Source organism: Bos javanicus, chromosome 3, assembly GCF_032452875.1.
Source record: "Bos javanicus breed banteng chromosome 3, ARS-OSU_banteng_1.0, whole genome shotgun sequence".
Lineage (NCBI taxonomy): Eukaryota > Metazoa > Chordata > Mammalia > Artiodactyla > Bovidae > Bos > Bos javanicus.
In genome coordinates, this window is record NC_083870.1 from 101,225,108 (window position 1) to 101,244,410 (window position 19,303).

Here is a 19,303-nt window from a genome sequence, read left to right on the forward strand (position 1 = left end):
CTTCAGAACAACACTTCTTGAAAACCTCGTCCCTCCTTCCATTTGCTTACCTCCATATGCTCTCTTGAGCCCACTGCAGTCTTCCATTGCTCATTGCTGTCACTCTACTGTTAAGTAGCTTTGGTTAAAACCACCAGTGTCTGCCATATTGCTCTTCTCTGTTGTTACTTGACCTCTCAGCAGTTTCCAATAAAATTGACCATACCCTATTCCTACATTAATTTTACAAGAACCAGCAAACAGTGTAACACAGACACCATAAGAGAAGACCTACTATGTGAAGGAAACAAATTTTTTCATGAGGTTTATACAGACCTTTAGGATTCTTAAATTCTAAAAGCTGAGAAAGTAACTTTTATGATCTGAATATTTGTGCATCTTTCTTACTGCCACACTGTTCAGAATTTTTTACCTCCTGTATATTAAAGATTTCTTGCCACCTGGTGTTCAGAAAGGACACTTTTATTGATAGGAACTCACAGTCCCAATAGTATTAAAAGCTGATATCCTAGATTACAAAAATTTTCTACCAAAAGGAAAAAACATCCAATAGACTACAAATATTCAGAGAGACTACAATGACATCTCAGCATTTTTGCTTTCCCTTATATCCTTCCCCCTGTTTTGGTACATACTCTCCTGCCATATCTGCGCTTAAACAACTCCTATTTATCTCTTGTTCTTCTTTTAAAATGAAGTAATACATGTACACAGGTTAAAATGTCAAATAAAAAGCAGTATTCCTCTGCCATATTCCTTCACATTGTCAGTTCCTACTTCTTAGAAAGAGCAATTTTTAATTCTTTTAGCTGCTTTTTCTAATATGCCTCCACATTTCTAAATGACCGTTCTTTCTTAATTTTTAAAATTATAAAATTATAGATGTTCTCTTTTTCTTCCTACAATGAAAGATGAGGATTTACCTCTTTTAAGGTCACACCCTTAGGGTTCTTTCCCAAACGGCCTTTCTCATTCTTTTCAATGTGCATAGGCTGAGAATGTTCCAGATCTTTACATTTTACTTCCTTTTTGATGAACAGTTCTGTCTTTAAATAATTTCTTTCTCCTTGCATTTTACTCTAAGCAGAGGAACCAGGCTGCTCCTTCAGCACTTTGCTTAGGTATTTCCTCAGCTAATCTTATTACTCACAAGTTCTACCTTCCACAAAACACTAGGACATGAACACAATGTCTCAATTATAAGACCACCACAGTCTTCTCACAACCAAGCAGGGAAAGAGGACTGCATGGTGGGGGTGGGGGTGTTCATTTGTTCCATATGTATGTTTTTCTTAATCCCTCAGTTTTTAGTATGGAAAACCTACCCTCAGCTTTGTGTAGTATTCCCAATCCAGAACTTCTGTGAATCAGTCTTTCCAGTGAGTAAAGCTCTGGTTTTCTTCCAGGAGAGGCAATGAGCAGGTACTGAACTACCTTGAATATTTATGCCTGTTTTTATCTCTCCACTTTTGTTTTAATAAAGTATTAAGAGGGAGTGGTGATAAACATACATGTTTAGTTAGCCATTTTTAACTAGAAATAACTCATGTTTATTCTTCAAGGACAAACTCAAATGTTGTAACTTTTCCTGACCCCATGTACAGAGTTAATTGTTCCATCATACCTATTCTCATAACACTTTATATATGGCTATAATGGTATTTACTGTGCTTTATTATAATTATTATTATTTGTGTATGTGTGTGCTCAGTTGCTCAGTAGTGTCTAACTCTTTGTGAGCCTATGAATTGTAGCCCAACAGGCTCCTCTGTCCATGGGATTTTCCATGTGAGAAGACTGGAGTGGGTTGTCATTTCCTTCTCCAGGGGATCTTCCCAACTCAGGGATCAAACCTGCCTCTCCTTTTTCTCCTGCATTGGGAGGTGGATTCTTTACCACTGAGCCACTTGGGTTACAATTATTATAAGTTAAGAGTCACTCAATTTGACTCCTAACTATAATCCTCTTAAGAGCCATCATTATACAATATTTAATATACAGTATTATATAATATAGTTTCTTTTTCATTGTGGATTTGAAAAACTTATTTGAACCTATAGAAATGAATTTTTATCTTCTAGTTAGTACCTGAAATTGAGGCTTAAATGGTCTTTTAAAACATTCTTATTTGACTTTAAGGGGTCTTGAAATAGTGTCTGAATATACCTCCATCCACAGATGTAGCTCCATCCCAAAGAATGTTTAACTTAAGACATTCTGCAGCCGGGTTTTATTGTTAACTTGAGAATGAGAATATTTCTGGCTCAGCCACATAACCAACTTTGAAAAGAGGAAGCAGGTTTGCTTGAAAAGAAGGGTGATGTGATCAAAGAAACTGTACTTACTGGTTATGTGGAATATATGATACTCTGCTATAGTGACAGAGAAGATCCAAGAATGTGATAGTTTTAAGGCATCATAGCTGAAAAACAGTATCAAAATCCAAGTCCAAATAAATTATTTTCCCTGGAAAAAGGAAATATAATTCCACTACATGCAAAGTAATATGCCAGGCTCTCTACATTATGATCTGTTTTACAGTTGAGGGATTTGAAGCTCAGAAAGCCCAAGATCAACTAACCAAAAATTGAATCCTTTTCTGAGCACCTTCCTTCTTACAGTAAATGTCTTTGCTCTGGCTATTATTGTACCCTGAACATATCTTTATCTTAACACTTATTCATATTCAAATGACACTGTGTTTATTTTTCTGTCTTCCCCCACTGCAGAGCTCCTCAAGGGTAGGAACAGTGTCTTATTCTCCAATACAAACTCTTGAACAAGAAAGCTCTCAATAAATTGTTGGACTGCAGATTTGAGCTCAGAATTCAAGTCCAAATCTATCTTGTTCATCAAACACAGGCACATATCCAGATATCAAGATAGCTACTCTGCTTTAAGAAACCTTTGGGCAGGAAAAATAAGCATTTCTGAAAACTTTAGCAGATTTGGTTTTTTATACTGAGAACTGATGTTTTGGAAACTTTTCCTACCAACTGAAAATAGAAGAAAAGAGTAAACTGAAAAATTAAGGCTTAGACATACATCAAAGGAGAGATGTCAAGGATGTGGTTGCTTTCTTTTCCAGGGGCCTTATGGGTGTGCATCATTTTAAATCCACATTGCAAATTGGAAGAAAAATCCTGTTGGCTGCAGCAACTGCAGAAATGGAATGACCTGGATGTCTGTCCCCTGGAGGATGGAAACTATGGGCATGAACTACCCAACATCACCAATGCACTTCCCCAGAATGCCAGTCACAGTTCAGGTGAGCCAGATGTCATTCTAGGGTCTTGGTGCCTGGAACTCCAAAAGGTCAGAGGTTAAAGCCCTAGAATGAAGGTGGCTGGACAACTTTTGTACTGTCAGAATTGTCATCCTAAATAAGAAAAGCCTGTCCTTTGTTTATCTTGAAATGCCAAACCTTAAATAAGGGCAAGATTTTTATCTTTGACATTGGGGATGCTGTCCTTTTCTGCTCTGGCTGTGTCCTTACAGTGCCCAGCATAAATTCCTAGAACCCTCTGCATGAATCCTCTTTACCCTTCAAGTTCTTCATGACTTATGGATCTTGGCCTCCATTGGAGTTGGTTTTTATCTCAGAAGACTTACCTCAAGGGAAAGATGGAATACCTGCAGAAAAAAAAAAAAAAACTTTTAAAAATGTCCTGACAGCTGCTTTTCTTACTTTTCTCTGTTTTCCTCAAATTTTTATACAGCAGATATCTGGGGGGAGGAGGCAGGGGCCATGCTTCCAAGATACTGCTTACTCTTGCCCCATTTTAAGACAAATCCAGTACAGTGATACTGTACCTTCTGCCTTTTGAGCCCACTGACCAGGTATTACTGGGCATCAGCATTCACATCAGCTTTAGTTCATCTAACTCAGGCTGTGTGCTGCTAGCAATTGATTGCTCTTTAGCCCATGGGGATCCTTTACTGGTCGATTTTATCAAACATTGATTTTACATGTCTTCCCTTTTATTTTAAGTGATAAATCTACTGATATTTTTAACCTCAAGGAGGAAATCATTTAAATTATTGTTCTTACTTGGTCTTCATCTACTGTTCCATAATTGATTATCAGTGTATTTAAGGCAACCAAGGTAATGAGAGATGAAAAGGCTGCAACTTCGCCACATGAAGCTCCCCTTTCCTGGGTAGCTCATCTAACCTCCACAACATAGGAATTCATGCTTTTAGTATTGGCTTTGGATTGGCATAGAGAGAATCAAATGCTGCATATAAATACATGCCTCCAGTTTGGCGGTTTCCTTCTTGTATATTATTTTGGTTATTTGTTGTTACTGTTTCTTTTTTTTTTTTTTTCCGCATTGCTGGGTCTTCATTGCTGCACATAGGCATTATCTAGTTGCAGTGAGCGGAGGCTACTCTTCAGTTATGCTGTGCAGGCTTTTCATTGTGGTGGCTTCTCTTGTTCCAAAACACTCGTTACTGGTTCTTATTTGAGGGTATTGTTTCCTGTGAAGTTTTCTCAGGCCGTGACTGATTTATCACTCATGTATGTTTACCTTTGGGTCTGATGGAGCAGTAGGCATCCTGCTTGCTCTTCATTGCCATTTCTACATCATTATCCTATCCTCCTTCCTAAAATACCCCCAGTTTTAAAGTTGATGCTGTTAAAATATGCTGTCTGCTACCCTCCTGGCTTTGGTCGTTTTTATCTCTGGGTTAATACCCCTTGTTCCTTGAAGATTTTTGGCAGTTGGCTCACTAACACTACTGTCAGTCCCTACTTCTATTGTAATTCTTAGCCACATAGATGATACTTCCAGTATTCAAGTCTCTGAGTTCTTTGACCTCCTCTCTTTTAATAGTCTATCTTTTGTGTATGTGTGTTAATTTTTGGCTGTGCCTTCTCTTCATTGCCGTGTGTGGGCTTTCTCTAGTTGTGATGAGTGGAGGCCGCTCTCTAGTTGCAGTGCACAGGCCTCACGCTGTGATGGCTTCTTTTGTTGTAGAGCATGCACTCTTGGGTTCTTGGGCTTCAGTAGTTGTAGTGCATGGACTTAGCTGCTCTCAGGCATGTGGGGTCATCCCCAGCCAGGGATCAAACTCATGTCCCCTGCATTGGCATGTGGTTTCTTAACCACTGTACCACCAGGGAAGTACCAATAGTCTATCTTCTACATAACTTAGCCATGCAACCCCAAGGTCATACCCTCAACCCTTTCATTACCAATAACTGCTCCTTCTTTACAGTCATAATTTCAAGCAGCTCTAATTACCACCACCAGCCTTACTAGATTATTTTGTCTGTTATGCATATTCCAGTAATTCCTGGACCCACTAGGAATTTTGATCCTGTCACTTTTTCATTCTTGTGGTAGCCTCATTTTCCTCCTTATCCAGATTAGATTCCTTGGTACATCATTATAATCACTACCCTGCAAACATACTCAACTCCCTCTTTCCCTTAGTTATATTCACATAGCAAAACCTTCACTTCAGTAATTCGGTCTGACTTTCTAATTACTCAGTGCTCACACTCACACAGTGAACATATTGGCAAGAAACACGACCATGATAACTGGTCTTCTTTAAATTCATGACCACTAATCTCAAGTGGGCCCGTTGTACTGTCCATACATCACCTACATTTCTCTAGTCCATGCTTCCTTTCACTCTTCTAAATTACTGTTTCACATTGTCTTTTCCTTAAAACTTTCTATACTTTCTCCCCTTCCTCACTTTCAGCCTAGAGCCTTGCTTCCTGTTCACTGAGAATATAGAAGCAATCAGAAGAAAATCTCCAAAACTCTGTCATCACATCTGCCTCTGTCTATGGCCGTCTACTCTGCCTGTTCCCCTATTTTTCTTTGTGCTTCTGTCTAAGTCCAAGCCCTCCATTTGTTCTTAAGAACCTATTCCTTCTCTTTTATCTGGAATCACCCTGGAATTATCTCCTCTCTCCTGCATCACAGATTTTTGTGGATTATTCCTAGGAGTATACCAGCACATTGTTTTATTGTTCACCTGAAACAAAACAAAAAAACATACTTTCTGACCCTACATGCCTCTCCTGTCCACCACCCTATTTCTCTGAGAGAGTAGAAATAAGTGGTAGAATTAAGAAAAATGCTCAAAAGAATGTTATATATTTATCTTCTCTGCTTCTTCTGCTCTTATTCTCCCTTGAATTCACTCTAGTCAGGCAGTCATCCCTCCAGTACTGAAACAGCTCTTGTACTGGTCACTAATGCTAACCATTCCTAAATATAGTTTTCAAGTCAGAATTTACTTGATCTATCAACAATATTTGTTACTGCTGGTCACTCTTTTTCAAACACCTTTTTCATCTTATTCCACGACACTGTTCTCTTGGTTCTCCTCTTCCTTGGCCCCTCTTTCTCAGTCTCCTTTACTGTCTCCCCACCACTTCCCAACCTAAAATTCTAGAGTACCCAGGGCTCAGTCATCAAACCACTTCTCTTTCTGTATTTACTCCCCTGATAACTGCATTGTTTTAATAATCATCTATATACTAACAACATTCAAATTTATATCTCCTGCCCAAACTTTTCCTCTCAACTCCAGACTTACATGTTTAACTACCTTTTCGATATTGCCTCTTAGATATTAATAGACATCTCAGTAGGATTTCTTACCTCTTAAGCCCCACCCAAACCTGCTTCTCTTGTGTAGACTTCCCTATCTCTGCATATGGCAAGTCTACCTTAAAAACCTTGGAGTCATTCTTGATTCTTCTCTTTCTCACCCAGATTCCCCAGATCTAATCCATGGGCAAATCCTGTTACCTTTGCCTTTAGAACATAGCCAAAGTTCATTTACTCTCATTGTCTCTACTGCATATTACTCTGAACAGATTACCATTATCTTTCACGAATCATGGCAGTGACCTCCTAACTGCTTCTACCTTAAAGTCTGTTTTCTATGCTGCTGCCAGTTGTCAGATCAGATCATACACCTTCAACAACTCAAAGCCCTCGAGTGGCTTCTCATCTTTCCTCATGGCCTAGAAGGCTCTGCCCGTTCTGGTTCCCTAGTACCTCTCTGACCTCATCTCCTGTGACTCTCTGGCTTGCTCATTCCATTCTAGGTACACTGGCCTCTGCCCTGCCCTCAAACACTTCAAATATGTTCCCACCTCAGCTTAGCACTTGCTGTTCCTTTTGCCTAGAATGCGCTTTTCTTAGTTATGTTTAAGGCTTGCTCTATAGTTCCCTCAGGTCTCTATTCAGATGTTACCTTATTAAAGCCCATGTGGCTCTGATGGTAAAGAATCTGCCTGCAATGCAGGAGACTCAGGTTCGATCACTGGGTCAGGAAGGTCCCCTGGAAAAGGAAATGGCAACCCACTCCAGTATTTTGTCATTGTTCAGTTGCTCAGTCGTGTCCGACTCTTTGTGACCCCATGGACTGCAGCATGCCAGGCTTCCCTGTCCTTCACCATCTGGAGCTTGCTCCAACTCATGTCCATTGAGTTGGCATTGAGTCGATGCTATCTGACCATCTCGTCCTCTGTTGTCCCCTTCTCCTCCTGCCTTCACTCTTTCCCAGCATCAAGGTCTTTTCTAATAAGTCAGTTCCTACACACCACCCTAAAGAATTGAGCTTACTTTGTCTGCTGTTTCCCTTCAGCCCTTTTCCTGAAGAGAGATGGTTTGGTAGGACTCCATTGAGAAAACAATGTAATTAATCTTTTGTCAGCCTCAGGTTTTCTTATTGGAGAACAGGTTGTAAGCCTGCAGATACTAGTGTGATAAAGATACCAGAGGACTTACCCTGGTGGCTCAGTGGTGAGGAATCCACCTGCCAATGCAGGGGACAGGTTTGATCCCTGATCCAGAAGATCCCACATGCCGCAAAGCAACTAAGCCCGTGTACCACAACTACTGAGCCTATTCTCTAGAGCCCAGGAGCCACAACTACTGAGCCCCTGTGCTGTGACTACTGAAAGGCAAGTGCCTAGAACCTGTGCTCCACAGTAAGAGAAGCCACCACAATGAGAAGCCTGCTTGCCACAACTAGAGAAAAGCCCACACAGCAATGAAGATCCAGCACAGCCAAAAGAAAATGAATTATTTTAAAAATTAAAGATACCAGAATACACAGGACTGCAGCTCTTTTTCAGCTTTTATATCAATGTGACAGAAGTACTTAGTCTGATATGGGTCATACTGTAAAAGAAATTGGTTATGGGTTGACCAAGGATATTACCTCACTGCTTATCTTTTCCTTTGGCTTCTGTAGAAAGTTTGAATCCTTATAATTGAGCAGCTGAGCATCACTATCCCTCCTCTCTCTCATGTAGCTCTGGGTCTTAGAAGAAATTGGCCTTCAGTCATAGATCTATGTAGAAAGGTTCTTCCCATAGAGGACAGGGACACACTAAAAGCTATCCAATAAAGAAGTAACACAACGAACAGCCAGACAAATGGCAGAGTTGCTGCTCTCACTAACAATACACTATTACACTAACTATACACTGTACACTCTTCTGCCTGTCCTCCCATCCTGAAGAAGACACAGGAGTTAGATCTTCAGATTATCCATCACCGAACTGCTGCATTTTTATTTCCCTTCCCCAGATTCTTTATCCAGACCAAGACGAACAGTGTTCACTAGAGCCATCGAGGGCCGTGAGTTGCATTGGCAGGACAGCCACTTACAGCGAATCATCAGCAGTGATATATATACAGCTCCTGCCTGCCAGCGGGAAAGTGAGAGGCTACTCTTCAATTCCCAAGGCCAACCACTGTGGCTTGGTAAGTGTACTTATCCCTCTAAGAATTCCAGAGCCCAGTCTCACCTCATGTCAGGCCTGAGTGAGCCATCTCCATAGACACCAGCGACACAACTACCCTTTGGACAGTCTTCATCCAGATCTTTTGGGGCCTTGACTAAGGCCTCAGGGTATAGCCTGAGCCACTTGTATATGTTCTCAGCTGAAGTACAGTAATCTCAAATAGAGGTATTTCTATTGTTTCCTGAATTTGGGGAGGGGAAAGGAGCTAATAAATCTAAAGGAGTACTAACAAAACCATTGGACATCAGTTCATAGACTCTTAGCAGTTACTGAGCAACATTAGAATCTACTCTGAAATTACATATTTTGCTAAAAAGGCATGAACTTTGAAACTTAAATTGCTCTGTACTAGTAGCTCAGACTGTCTGCATTTGTCACCAAGCTGTCTTCCTTTCCTCATTCCTTCCTTTATCATCACAGAATAAAGCTGTTCCATCATGAGTTTAAACTCTCCTCTGGCCTTCTGTTAGTCTATTCTTGACTTTGTTACAGAATGTATATTCCACACTACACACTTATAAAATAATATTCATTCTCTGAGTCTTAAAACAATAGCATACATTTTTATTATCATCTCCTAATTCCCTACCTCTGTCCCTCATCCCATATCTTTGTCTTTCACAAGAGCCTGCTGAATCTGGATGTGTGCCTGTCTCTCTCTTGAAAGTTTTTGGCCAAACTCACTGTAGGTCACTACTTGAAATTCCCACTGATTATTTTTCTTCTTCTCTGATCTAATACTTTTAAAACATAAATCTAACAAGTGTGTGAAAAATACACACCCCATTATAAACAAAGATCCAAATCAAAACAACACTGAATTACCATGTTTCAGTTGTCAAATAGGAATTTTTTTTAAATAAAGATAACTGGTTTTGGTGCAGGAGAGGCTACATTGGATATCATAATCTCATATACTACTGGTAGTAGTAGTACTGGTACCAGTAGTATACTACTGGTAGGAATGTAAATACTTACTGCATTTCAGCAACACTTATCAAAAGCCTTTAAAATAAATTCATAGCCCTTGATCCAGGAATTCTACATCTAGGAATTTATCCTGAGCTATAATTAACTAAGAATGTGCATAAAGTTATGAGGTTTATTAAAGCATGAACATATAACGTATAGATGAGAAAAATTAAAAACAATAACGTCCAGCAATAGGGGACTGATTGAGCCAATGGGTAGTACACATATTTAGTGGAATGATATATAATCATTTTTAATATTATGGAAGTATATTTAATGGTATGGAAAAATATTTAAAATGAATTATTAAGTGGAAAAACCTAATTATAAAACAATAATTATAATACTTCATTTTTATTAAAATTAGGAAAGTCTAGAGATACATATTTTTCATAAAATATGAAATTAGAAATAATGGTTATCTCTGATTTTTATTTTCTATTTTATCTGTATTTTCTATAATTATTCCTATAATTTTTAATCCCTTCCCCATTTATAAGTGTTTGGTAGTCATTCATTATGCCTAAGGTAAATCCAAACTTCTTAGAATGGCATTCAAAGCTTAACATTCTAGACTCCACCTTTCCAGGCTGTCTCTAGCCACATAACCTAACTCTACACAAAACTATTTGCCATACTCGGAAGATGTTATCCAGAATACTTTTTATGCTTTTACTTACATGCCTTTATTTAGATGTTCTCTTTGCCAGGGATGCCTGTTTCTATTTTTCTACCTATTTAAAATATTACTTGCCCTATAAAGCACACAGTTCAAATATTTTCTTTCTGTGTATATTTCTATCTTGTCATTTCTTTTTAACTGTTTTATAATGATCTTTTTATGTATTATTTGTGAGCTCTTTGAGGATAGTGACCGTTTCTTATACATTTTTGTAGTTGATTTGCCCAGCGTGCTACCTTGCACATAATAGGTTCTCAGGAAACAGGATTAATAAACAAGTGAGGCCTTTCCCTCTATAAAAGTAGTTTATTGCTGCATTAGGTTCCTGAGGTTCATGTTCAGAAAGAGGTATAACAGTTTATTATCCTAGTTCTTTGCCCCTTTCTACACCAAACTACTACGCTGAGGCTGCAGTGTATCTCCTTGGAGGTAGTACCTGTGACTTATCCCTAAAAGATAAAATACAATTTCTGGTACACAATAGATGTCAGATCAAATTTGAGGACCTGAACTGAATACAGTCTCCCTTTGTCAAACACAAATTTTCCTGATTTGAAGATTTAACTCAATCAAAATATCTTCTTCTCATCTGATAGAGCATGTGCCTACAGCCTGTGCTCGGGTTGATGCCCTGCGTTCCCATGGTTACCCAAAAGAGGCCCTCAGACTCACAGTGGCCATTATCAATACTCTCAGGTTGCAGCAGCAGCGGCAGCTGGAAATCTACAAGCATCAGAAGAAAGGTATAGTGATCAGGAGCCATCTCAACTGCTTAGGCTGATGGGGTTCTCAGGGACTACAAGGCCCAGAACTTAATTTTCATTCAGTTTCCTGGTGTGGCAGGGGCTAGGGGATTCCAGGTCATTCTACCTTCTGTGTGGAATCCCTGTCTTTACCTCTATAAATCTCAGTTTTCTTATCTGTAAAATGGGAATAATAATGCTGGCCTGCCTCTCGCACAGGACAGTTGGATCCACTGAGATCTGGTATGAGAAGACCCTTTTTAAACTGTAAAGCTGTGTCTACATACGTGTGCTATTGGCAGGCAGCCCAAATGCATACCACATGGCCTCATAGTGGCTGATGAGCTGGTTACCAGTCTCCTCAACCCAAGGCAAGCTTTACTTTGAGTCTCAGGGCCACCACCTGAAGGAGACTGATGAGGAGACTTATGAAGAGACCAAGCAGGGACAGAGAGCAGTGTGTCTTTATCCCTCTCAAAAACTTTGACCTGCTTATTTCCAGAACTGTTGCAGAGGGGAACCACAACCATCACAAACCTAGAAGGCTGGGTGGGCCACCCCCTGGATCCAATTGGCTGCCTGTTTCTCACCTTGACTGAGGCCTGCCGCCTGAATGATGATGGCTATCTGGAAGTGTCAGGTACAGGGGTCAGCCTGAGGGAAGCCCAGACTACCCTTTGGAGCCCTCTTCTTTTCCATGACAGAGTCTGTTTTACCCCTCTTGTTCCCTTATCTAAACTGGACCTCCCCTGAGCGGTTTCCTTGGGACTGCTCCTTTCTTATCTTCCTTCGCCACTCTGTGGACTGGCTCTGTCCTGTTCACCCATTTTGCCTTGCCAGCTTCAGCTTTCCTTTGCTCCTGTCACTTTCCTACCTTGTGAATGTCTGAAGAGTAATCCAAAGGGAACAAAAAGGACCAGAAGGATTTGAGAAGTCAGAGGCCGGGTCCTCAAAACAGTCTGGAAGTGTAAAAGAACTTGCATCAGCAGTGTGTGTATCCCTTGCAATTACATAATACTTTCATGTTTCCTTTGAACATTCTCCCTGGTGGTGGTTTTGTACCAATTTTACAAAAGAGAAATAAAAGGGAGGCAATTTAGTAGAGTCTCAAATTAACAGGGACTTGAGACAAAATTGATTCTTTTTTCCTTTATGCTATCACTGTATTGTAAACATGCATATATTACAGTATTTAGCACACTGCCATAAAATTTGTTTACAAGTGTCTCTACTGGCCTTTCAAGTTCCTGAAAACAGCAGTTAGGGCAATAACTCTCTTTTAATAGTTTCCCTTAAACATTTATGAAATGGATAATGGGAGAAAGAAAAGAAATTAAGACTCTGGCTTTTAGATCTGTGCTCTCCTCCTGAAACTTAGAACCCAAAGGTGGAGCATAAAAAGTAACAATAACATTAAAGTTGCAAATATCACAAAAGTAATAGTTTAACTGGATGGATTCCAATATCTCTGGGTAGAGAGACAAGAGGTGGTTTCAATGTGAGACAGGGCTACTGTATCTTCCCTCTTATCCCCTGAAAAAGGAATCATCATCCTTGGTCTCTTTCATCTGCACAATGACACTTACATCTTAAGAACCTGAGGTTGTACTTGGGATTTATTCACCACAGACATTTAGCTCCTTACACATACCAGACAGTGGAGATACCTAAGGCAAAATGATAAAGTCCCTTTCCTAGAAGGTTCTTAAATTCTAATGAAGAAAGACACAAAAATAGATCATTGTAGTATTACATAACATTCTAACAGAAGACTGGTATGACTGTATTTTTTTTCCAGCTGGCCTAGCCAGTTCATATTTTAGGAAGGAGTTAATCTTTAGAACCATGTATAACATTTTTTAGTATATTTTTATTTTTTATTTTCAGTATATTACTGTTCTGGTTTTTTATTTAGCTTCTTTGTGTTAGTTATTGACCAAGCTGTATCCCAAAGTGTGCATTGGTGGGAGAGGCACAAAAATCCATGGGGCCTGACCTAACAAATCTGGTGCCCTGTTGTCCTCAGATATGAATGAAAGCAGACCCCCTGTGTACCAGCATGTCCCTGTGGCTGCAGGCTGCCCAAACAGCAGTGAGTCCTACCTGTCATTGGCCATGGAAGTTGCTCTGATGGGGATGGGTCAACAGAGGGTGATGCCTGAAGGCCTCTATGCACAGGACAAGGTGTGCCGTAATGAGGAGCAACTGCTGAGTCGACTCCAGGAGCTGCAGCTGGACGATGAGCTAGTGCAAACACTGCAGAAACAGTGCATCTTACTACTGGAAGGTAAGTAGAGAAGGGACTGCTGGCACAGAGTCTTAGGCATTTGACTCCAGGTTCCCCTCTCTAATAGAGCACAGGTACAGCAACATTTCTGACTTTAAAGTATAACTAAGGTTCCCATGGCTAGCAAGCACTTGTGGGACCCTGGAGCTCAAGGTCAGGCAGGAAAACAAAAGCACACAGATAAACAACTGGCTGGTTTATCTCCTTCCTGCAGGAGGCCCCTTCAGCGGCCTTGGAGAAGTCATCCACCGAGAGAGTGTTCCCATGCACACCTTTGCCAAGTACTTGTTCTCAGCTCTGCTGCCTCATGATCCAGACCTGTCCTATAGGTTAGCCTTACGTGCCATGAGGTGGGTAGCCTTTTCCCAGCCCAAATGCCTCCACCAAAGCAGAAGCCTCTTTGTTTGTCTCACTTTCTTTTCTTTCCCTCCTTCTGTGTTCTATTGGACCTGCCATTGGCCTGCCCTAAAATGGTTCAGATATTTTCCTTTGATCTAGGACTCCTAGCTAGTGACATACGTGTTCCCTGGCTGCATTCTCAGTGAGTTGAAGAAGCCTCTGAGATTTTAACAGATACAGAATATCCAAGGCCTGAGTCTCTCTGTTCCAGGGCCAGTTTGGCAGCTTCACAAAGGGTTTGAGCCCTTCCATATCTAACTGAGAAATGGTTCCCGGGCATAGGTCACCAGATACATCTGGGGAAGTAGAAGTAAGTCTTTCTATATCAAGACTTGAGAACAATGAGCTATGGGCATCCTGTCTCCAAACAAGAATAGAATCCTTGGTTCAGGCAGGTAGTCCTCTAGGATGCACCAGACCGTACGGAAGAATTTAAGTTAGACTATAAGGCTGAGAGAGTGCCTCAGCTTGACCTGAAAGGACTGCTGAAGATTACTTGGCATATATTTCTTATACTTTAACAACTAATCTGATGACTTTTGAACTGTTTTCAGTAAGAACTGTTCAGCTTGAGTTCTTCCAAGTGCCCAGGCATTCACCTCATATAAAGTACAGTACTCATAGGTTTTAAAACCTTTGAGGTTCCTCATTAACCCTTTCCTTCCCAGTTCCTCCCCAGCAAAGAACAAGCTTCTCTAAGGTGGCTCAGAATGGCAAGGGTCTGGGTGGTAGCTGATGACTCTCCCTGGGTCTTCTAGGTTACCTGTTCTAGAAAACTCAACTTCTTCAGGCGACACTTCCCACCCTCACCATATGGTATCTGTGGTGCCCAGCCGTTACCCTCGCTGGTTCACGCTTGGACACTTGGAATCACAGCAGTGTGAACTGGCCTCCACCATGCTGACTGCTGCCAAAGGTGAGCATAGATAGATGTAAGGTTCCAGCACCCCAGTATGCCTGCCTGGTCATGACCTACCTAAGGCTTAGCCTGAGTCTCCTGAAGAAGAGAAGCTATTTGACTTCCCTTAAGCACCTAGAGTGGCAGGGATCCTCACTTTGATTACTGCCTATTACAATAAACACCTGAGTCCAAGTCAGAGTTTTGCCATAGTCACTAATTGTAGGACTCAGAGAACAGAGAACAGATCATCTTTAAGGTAACTTCTAAATCTAACCTTCCATATGATAAAGTCACTTTACATTTCTAAGCCTCTGGTTTAAAAATCTATAAAATGGGGATCATTGTCAATGACCTGTCAGCTTCCCAGGACCACTGGAAGATCCAGTGAAGTGATGGAGCTCCAAATCTCAGATATGAGAGTTTATGATTTTTCTAGGGCCCCTGGTCAAAAAATAAGACAGTCCAGAGTGATTCAGGTTTTTAAGCTCACATCCTCCATGTTAGCTATGTAGATCTCATCACAAAGAGAAGTGAAAATAAGCCCCAGATAAGTTATAATAAAGTACTAGCTGCCATGGACTGTGAGTATTTTTCCGATACCAGGAAATTACATGGGTTTTTTAAAGCACTTTTTTAAATTTAAAATAACTTTATGTTGTGTCTTCCTATAGTAAAAAGAATATATGCTCATTGTAGAAAAGGTAAAAGATACAGATAAATAAATATAAAAATGATTTTTTAAAAATAGAAAAATTGAACAAATATAATCAAGCAGTTTACAGAAAAGAAGGTACAAATGACTTTTAAACAGTTAAAAATGCCTGGCCTCACTTGAGAAATACAAATTAAAATTACTCTGAGATAACATTTTTCATAAATCTTATTGGAAAAAATAATAAATTTGACAATAGACATCCATATGGGAAGTGGGGGTGGCAGTGGCATGTCATGGAGTGTCAGATTCCAAGCAGGATAAGGATGACACAGATCCAAGATGCTTACTGAAACTCAAGCATAAGAAATATGAAGAAAATTATACCAAGGCACATCATAATCAAATTGCTTAAAACCAGTGATTAAAGAGAAAAATCTTACTTAAAAGCAACTGCAGGGAAAAAAATACACACTATATACTAAGGATAAACGATAAGTATGAGAGTAGGTTTCTCATTAGAAGGTGTATAAGCCAGAAGACAGTGGAGAAAAATCTTTAAATTACTCTTAAAAAAAAAAAAAAATTTGACCTAGAATTCTATACCAGTGAAAATATCTTTCCAAAAAAAAGGTAAAAGGAATTTCCTGGCAGTCCAGTGGTTAGGACTCCACACTTCCACTGCAGGTAGCATGGGTTCAATACCTGGTTGAAGAACTAAGATCCCACATGCCATGTGGCATGGCTGATAAAGTAAAATGATGTTTAAAAAAAGCTGCGATAGGCTGAGGAGAGAAGTGGGAGGAGGGTTGAGGATGGGGGACACATGTGCACCCATGGCTGATTCATGTCGATGTAGGGCAAAAAAACACTACGATATTGTAAAGTAATTAGCCTCCAATTAAAATAAATAAATAAATTTTTTTAAAAAGCTGAAATAAAAATCTTTTCCAGACAACCACAGTTGAATTAGAAATCAATAATAAAAACCTACTAAAGTTTTAGAAATTAAACGGTACACTTCCATGTAACTCACTGAACAAAGGGAGAAAAACACAAAAATATTAATAGAAAATATTTTAAACTGAATGAAAAAGTATAACATTTAAAAATTTGTGGATTAGAGCTAAAGCTTTACTTAGAAGGAAATTTTTATCACTTAATACCTATGTGTGAAAAGAAGAAAGGTTTCAAATTGACGATCCCAGATTCTAACATAAGAACCCAGAGAAGAAGAGCAAATGAAATCTAAAATAAGTAAAAGAAAGAAAACAATACAGATCAGAGCAGAAATCAAATAAAATATAGAAAAACAGAAAATCAATGAAACAAAAAGCTGTTTCTTTGAAAAGATATATAAAATTGAAATCCTTTTCCAGATTGATCAAGAAAAAAGAATACAAAGTAGCAATTTTAAGAATGGGAAAAGTGACATCACAACAAATTCTAAAGACAACTTTATGCTAATAAATTCAACAATATAAGTGAAATAGACTGATTCCTTGATGGATGTAGACTACCAAAGCTGACTCAAGAATAAATAAGAATTAGGTAGGCATATACCCAAAAGAATTGAAAACATGGACTTAAACAGATATTTGTATACCAATATTAATAGTGGCATTATTCACAATTGCCAAAAGTTGTAGATAACTCAAGTATCTGTCAGCAGATGAATGGATAAACAAACTGTAGTATACACATACAATGGAATATTATTTAGCCATAAAAAGGAATGAAATTCTAATACATGCTACAACATGGATGAGCCTTGAAAACATTAAGTGAAATAAACCAGACACAAAAAGACAAAACATTGCATGATTCCACTTATATGAGGTACCTAGAATAGCCACAGTGAAAAAATAGCAGTAGATACTAAGATAATGGTTGAACATTTGATGAGGAACAGGATATTTACAGTAAGTCCCCTAAATATGAACATGTTCCATTCCAAGAACACATTCATAAGTCGAATTTGTTCGTAAGTCCAATAAAGTTAGCCTAGGTACCCAACTAACACAACTAGTTATATAGTACTGTACTGTAATAGAGTTATACTTTTCATACAATAATACCTAAGAAAACAAAAAATAAAACATTTTTAATCTTACAGTACAGTACCTTAAAAAGCACAGTAATACATACAGTTCAGCAGCTGGCATACAGGGGCTGGCATCAAGTGAACCAGCAAGAAGAGTACTAACTGGAGGTAGGAGAGGAGATAGGAAATGGTAGAGCTGAAGACTGATCAGCAATAGGAGACAGAGGACAAGCAGAAATTTCACTCATACCTAATGTTTATGGAATGCACATTCATATCTTTGAAAGTTCAAACTTGAAGGTTCGTGTGGGGGGGACTTACTGTACATAGTACTGTACTATGGACTTACTGTACATAGTATCTCTCTACAAAGTATTACTATTTATCAGTCATAAAAGGAAGAAGTATAATTACCATAGAGTAGGTAAACCTGGCAGATATCATTTTAATAATGTGGCCACAATATCACATCATAAATTTATAGAGCTAGCATGTAGACTAGAGGAAAAACTCATAGAGCAGAAAGTAGAATAGAGAGGGTAGGGAAAGGAGAAGTTACTACTATATAATGAGTATAGAATTTCAGATGTTGAAAGTTCTGAAACTGGATAGTGGTGATGTTTGCACAACAATATGAATGTATTTAATGTCACTGAATTGTACCCTTAAATGCTCAAAATGGTAAATTTATGTATATTTTACCACAGTAAAAATAAAAGAATAAATAGAAATGAAGTTCAGAGAAATTGAATTAGTAGTTAAACATCTTTCCACAAAGAAACTCCAGGGCTAAATGGCTTCACTGGTAAATTCTACCAAACATTTAAGGAAAACATAACAATTCTATATAAACTCTTGCAGAAAATTGAAGAGGAGGAAATACTGCCCAACTCAGTCTGTGAAATCATCATTATCCAGATACCGAAACCAGGCTATTTTGCCGAAAGCTTTAGCTTTGTTTCAGGTTCAAAGAATTCATTAACAAAAGAAACCCCTTGTTACACACAAATAATTTCAGTATTTAACAGAGGATTACTTAATTTCAATATACAATCATTAACAGAAAAGAGAAGTAGAAACAATAGAGAAGAGTAACACCACATACATCACCAAATTGGGCTGACCAAAATCCAAACCTGAACAGCATGCTGGGTAGTCCCAAGTAAAGGCAGTCTGGAGTCCCAGTTGGGAAAAGGTCCCAGGCAGTGTGTCCCCTCCACAGGTGAGACTTCAAATTGCAGTTTGGGGGGTTCCTACTTATAATCACAGGCTGCAAACTGATACCATCAGTTTGTGTGCAAAAAATGCAACTCTGGTTTTACTTTACACTTTTTACAATGCTGTTGTTTTATCTTGTGAGTCTTAGGATTTGGGCTTCCCTGGTGGCTCACAATAAATTATCTGCCTGTAATGCAGGAGACCCAGGTTTGATCCCTGGGTTGGGAAATCCCCTGGGGAAGGAAATGGCAGCCCGCGCCAGTATTCTTTCCTGAAGAATTCCATGGACAGAAACCTGGCAAGCTAGATTCCATGGAGTCCCAAAGAGCCGGACATGACTAAGTGACTAACACTTGCACTTTTACTTGGGCACAGTTGGCCAGACTTCCAGGCTCTCAAGAATTTCAGGACCCCAATGCCTTTCTTATCTAAAGTGCTGCCTGACTTGCTGTGCTTGCAGGCAGGCACAGAATCTGGGCAGTGTCCAGATTGGTCAGAAGAAAGGTCAGGGGCCTGCTCTGGTGCTTCTGAAGCCTGATAAAGACTTCCTCTGTTTTAATTTCCCTAACTCAGACAAAAACTATAAAAAAGAAAACTCAGGGAATTCCCTGGCA

General features: G+C 39.3%; 1 protein-coding gene and 1 long non-coding RNA gene across 2 annotated transcripts in view; one reads left to right on the forward strand and one right to left on the reverse strand.

Moving 5' to 3' along the window:
• The window catches only part of ZSWIM5 (zinc finger SWIM-type containing 5), a 161,120-nt gene that overhangs the window by 122,709 nt on the left and 19,108 nt on the right, over positions 1 to 19,303 (forward strand). The window contains exons 5-11 of the mRNA XM_061413081.1: positions 3,089 to 3,268; positions 8,574 to 8,750; positions 11,042 to 11,188; positions 11,691 to 11,828; positions 13,215 to 13,475; positions 13,690 to 13,825; positions 14,633 to 14,790. Of these exons, the coding sequence (XP_061269065.1) occupies positions 3,089 to 3,268; positions 8,574 to 8,750; positions 11,042 to 11,188; positions 11,691 to 11,828; positions 13,215 to 13,475; positions 13,690 to 13,825; positions 14,633 to 14,790 (1,197 nt within the window). The remainder of the gene's footprint in view (positions 1 to 3,088; positions 3,269 to 8,573; positions 8,751 to 11,041; positions 11,189 to 11,690; positions 11,829 to 13,214; positions 13,476 to 13,689; positions 13,826 to 14,632; positions 14,791 to 19,303) is intronic.
• On the reverse strand, positions 4,311 to 13,402 carry LOC133245160 (uncharacterized). Its single transcript, XR_009735619.1, has 3 exons — positions 13,292 to 13,402; positions 12,063 to 12,147; positions 4,311 to 11,168 (listed from the first exon to the last, which is right to left on the reverse strand). It is a non-coding gene; the product is annotated as an uncharacterized LOC133245160 (long non-coding RNA).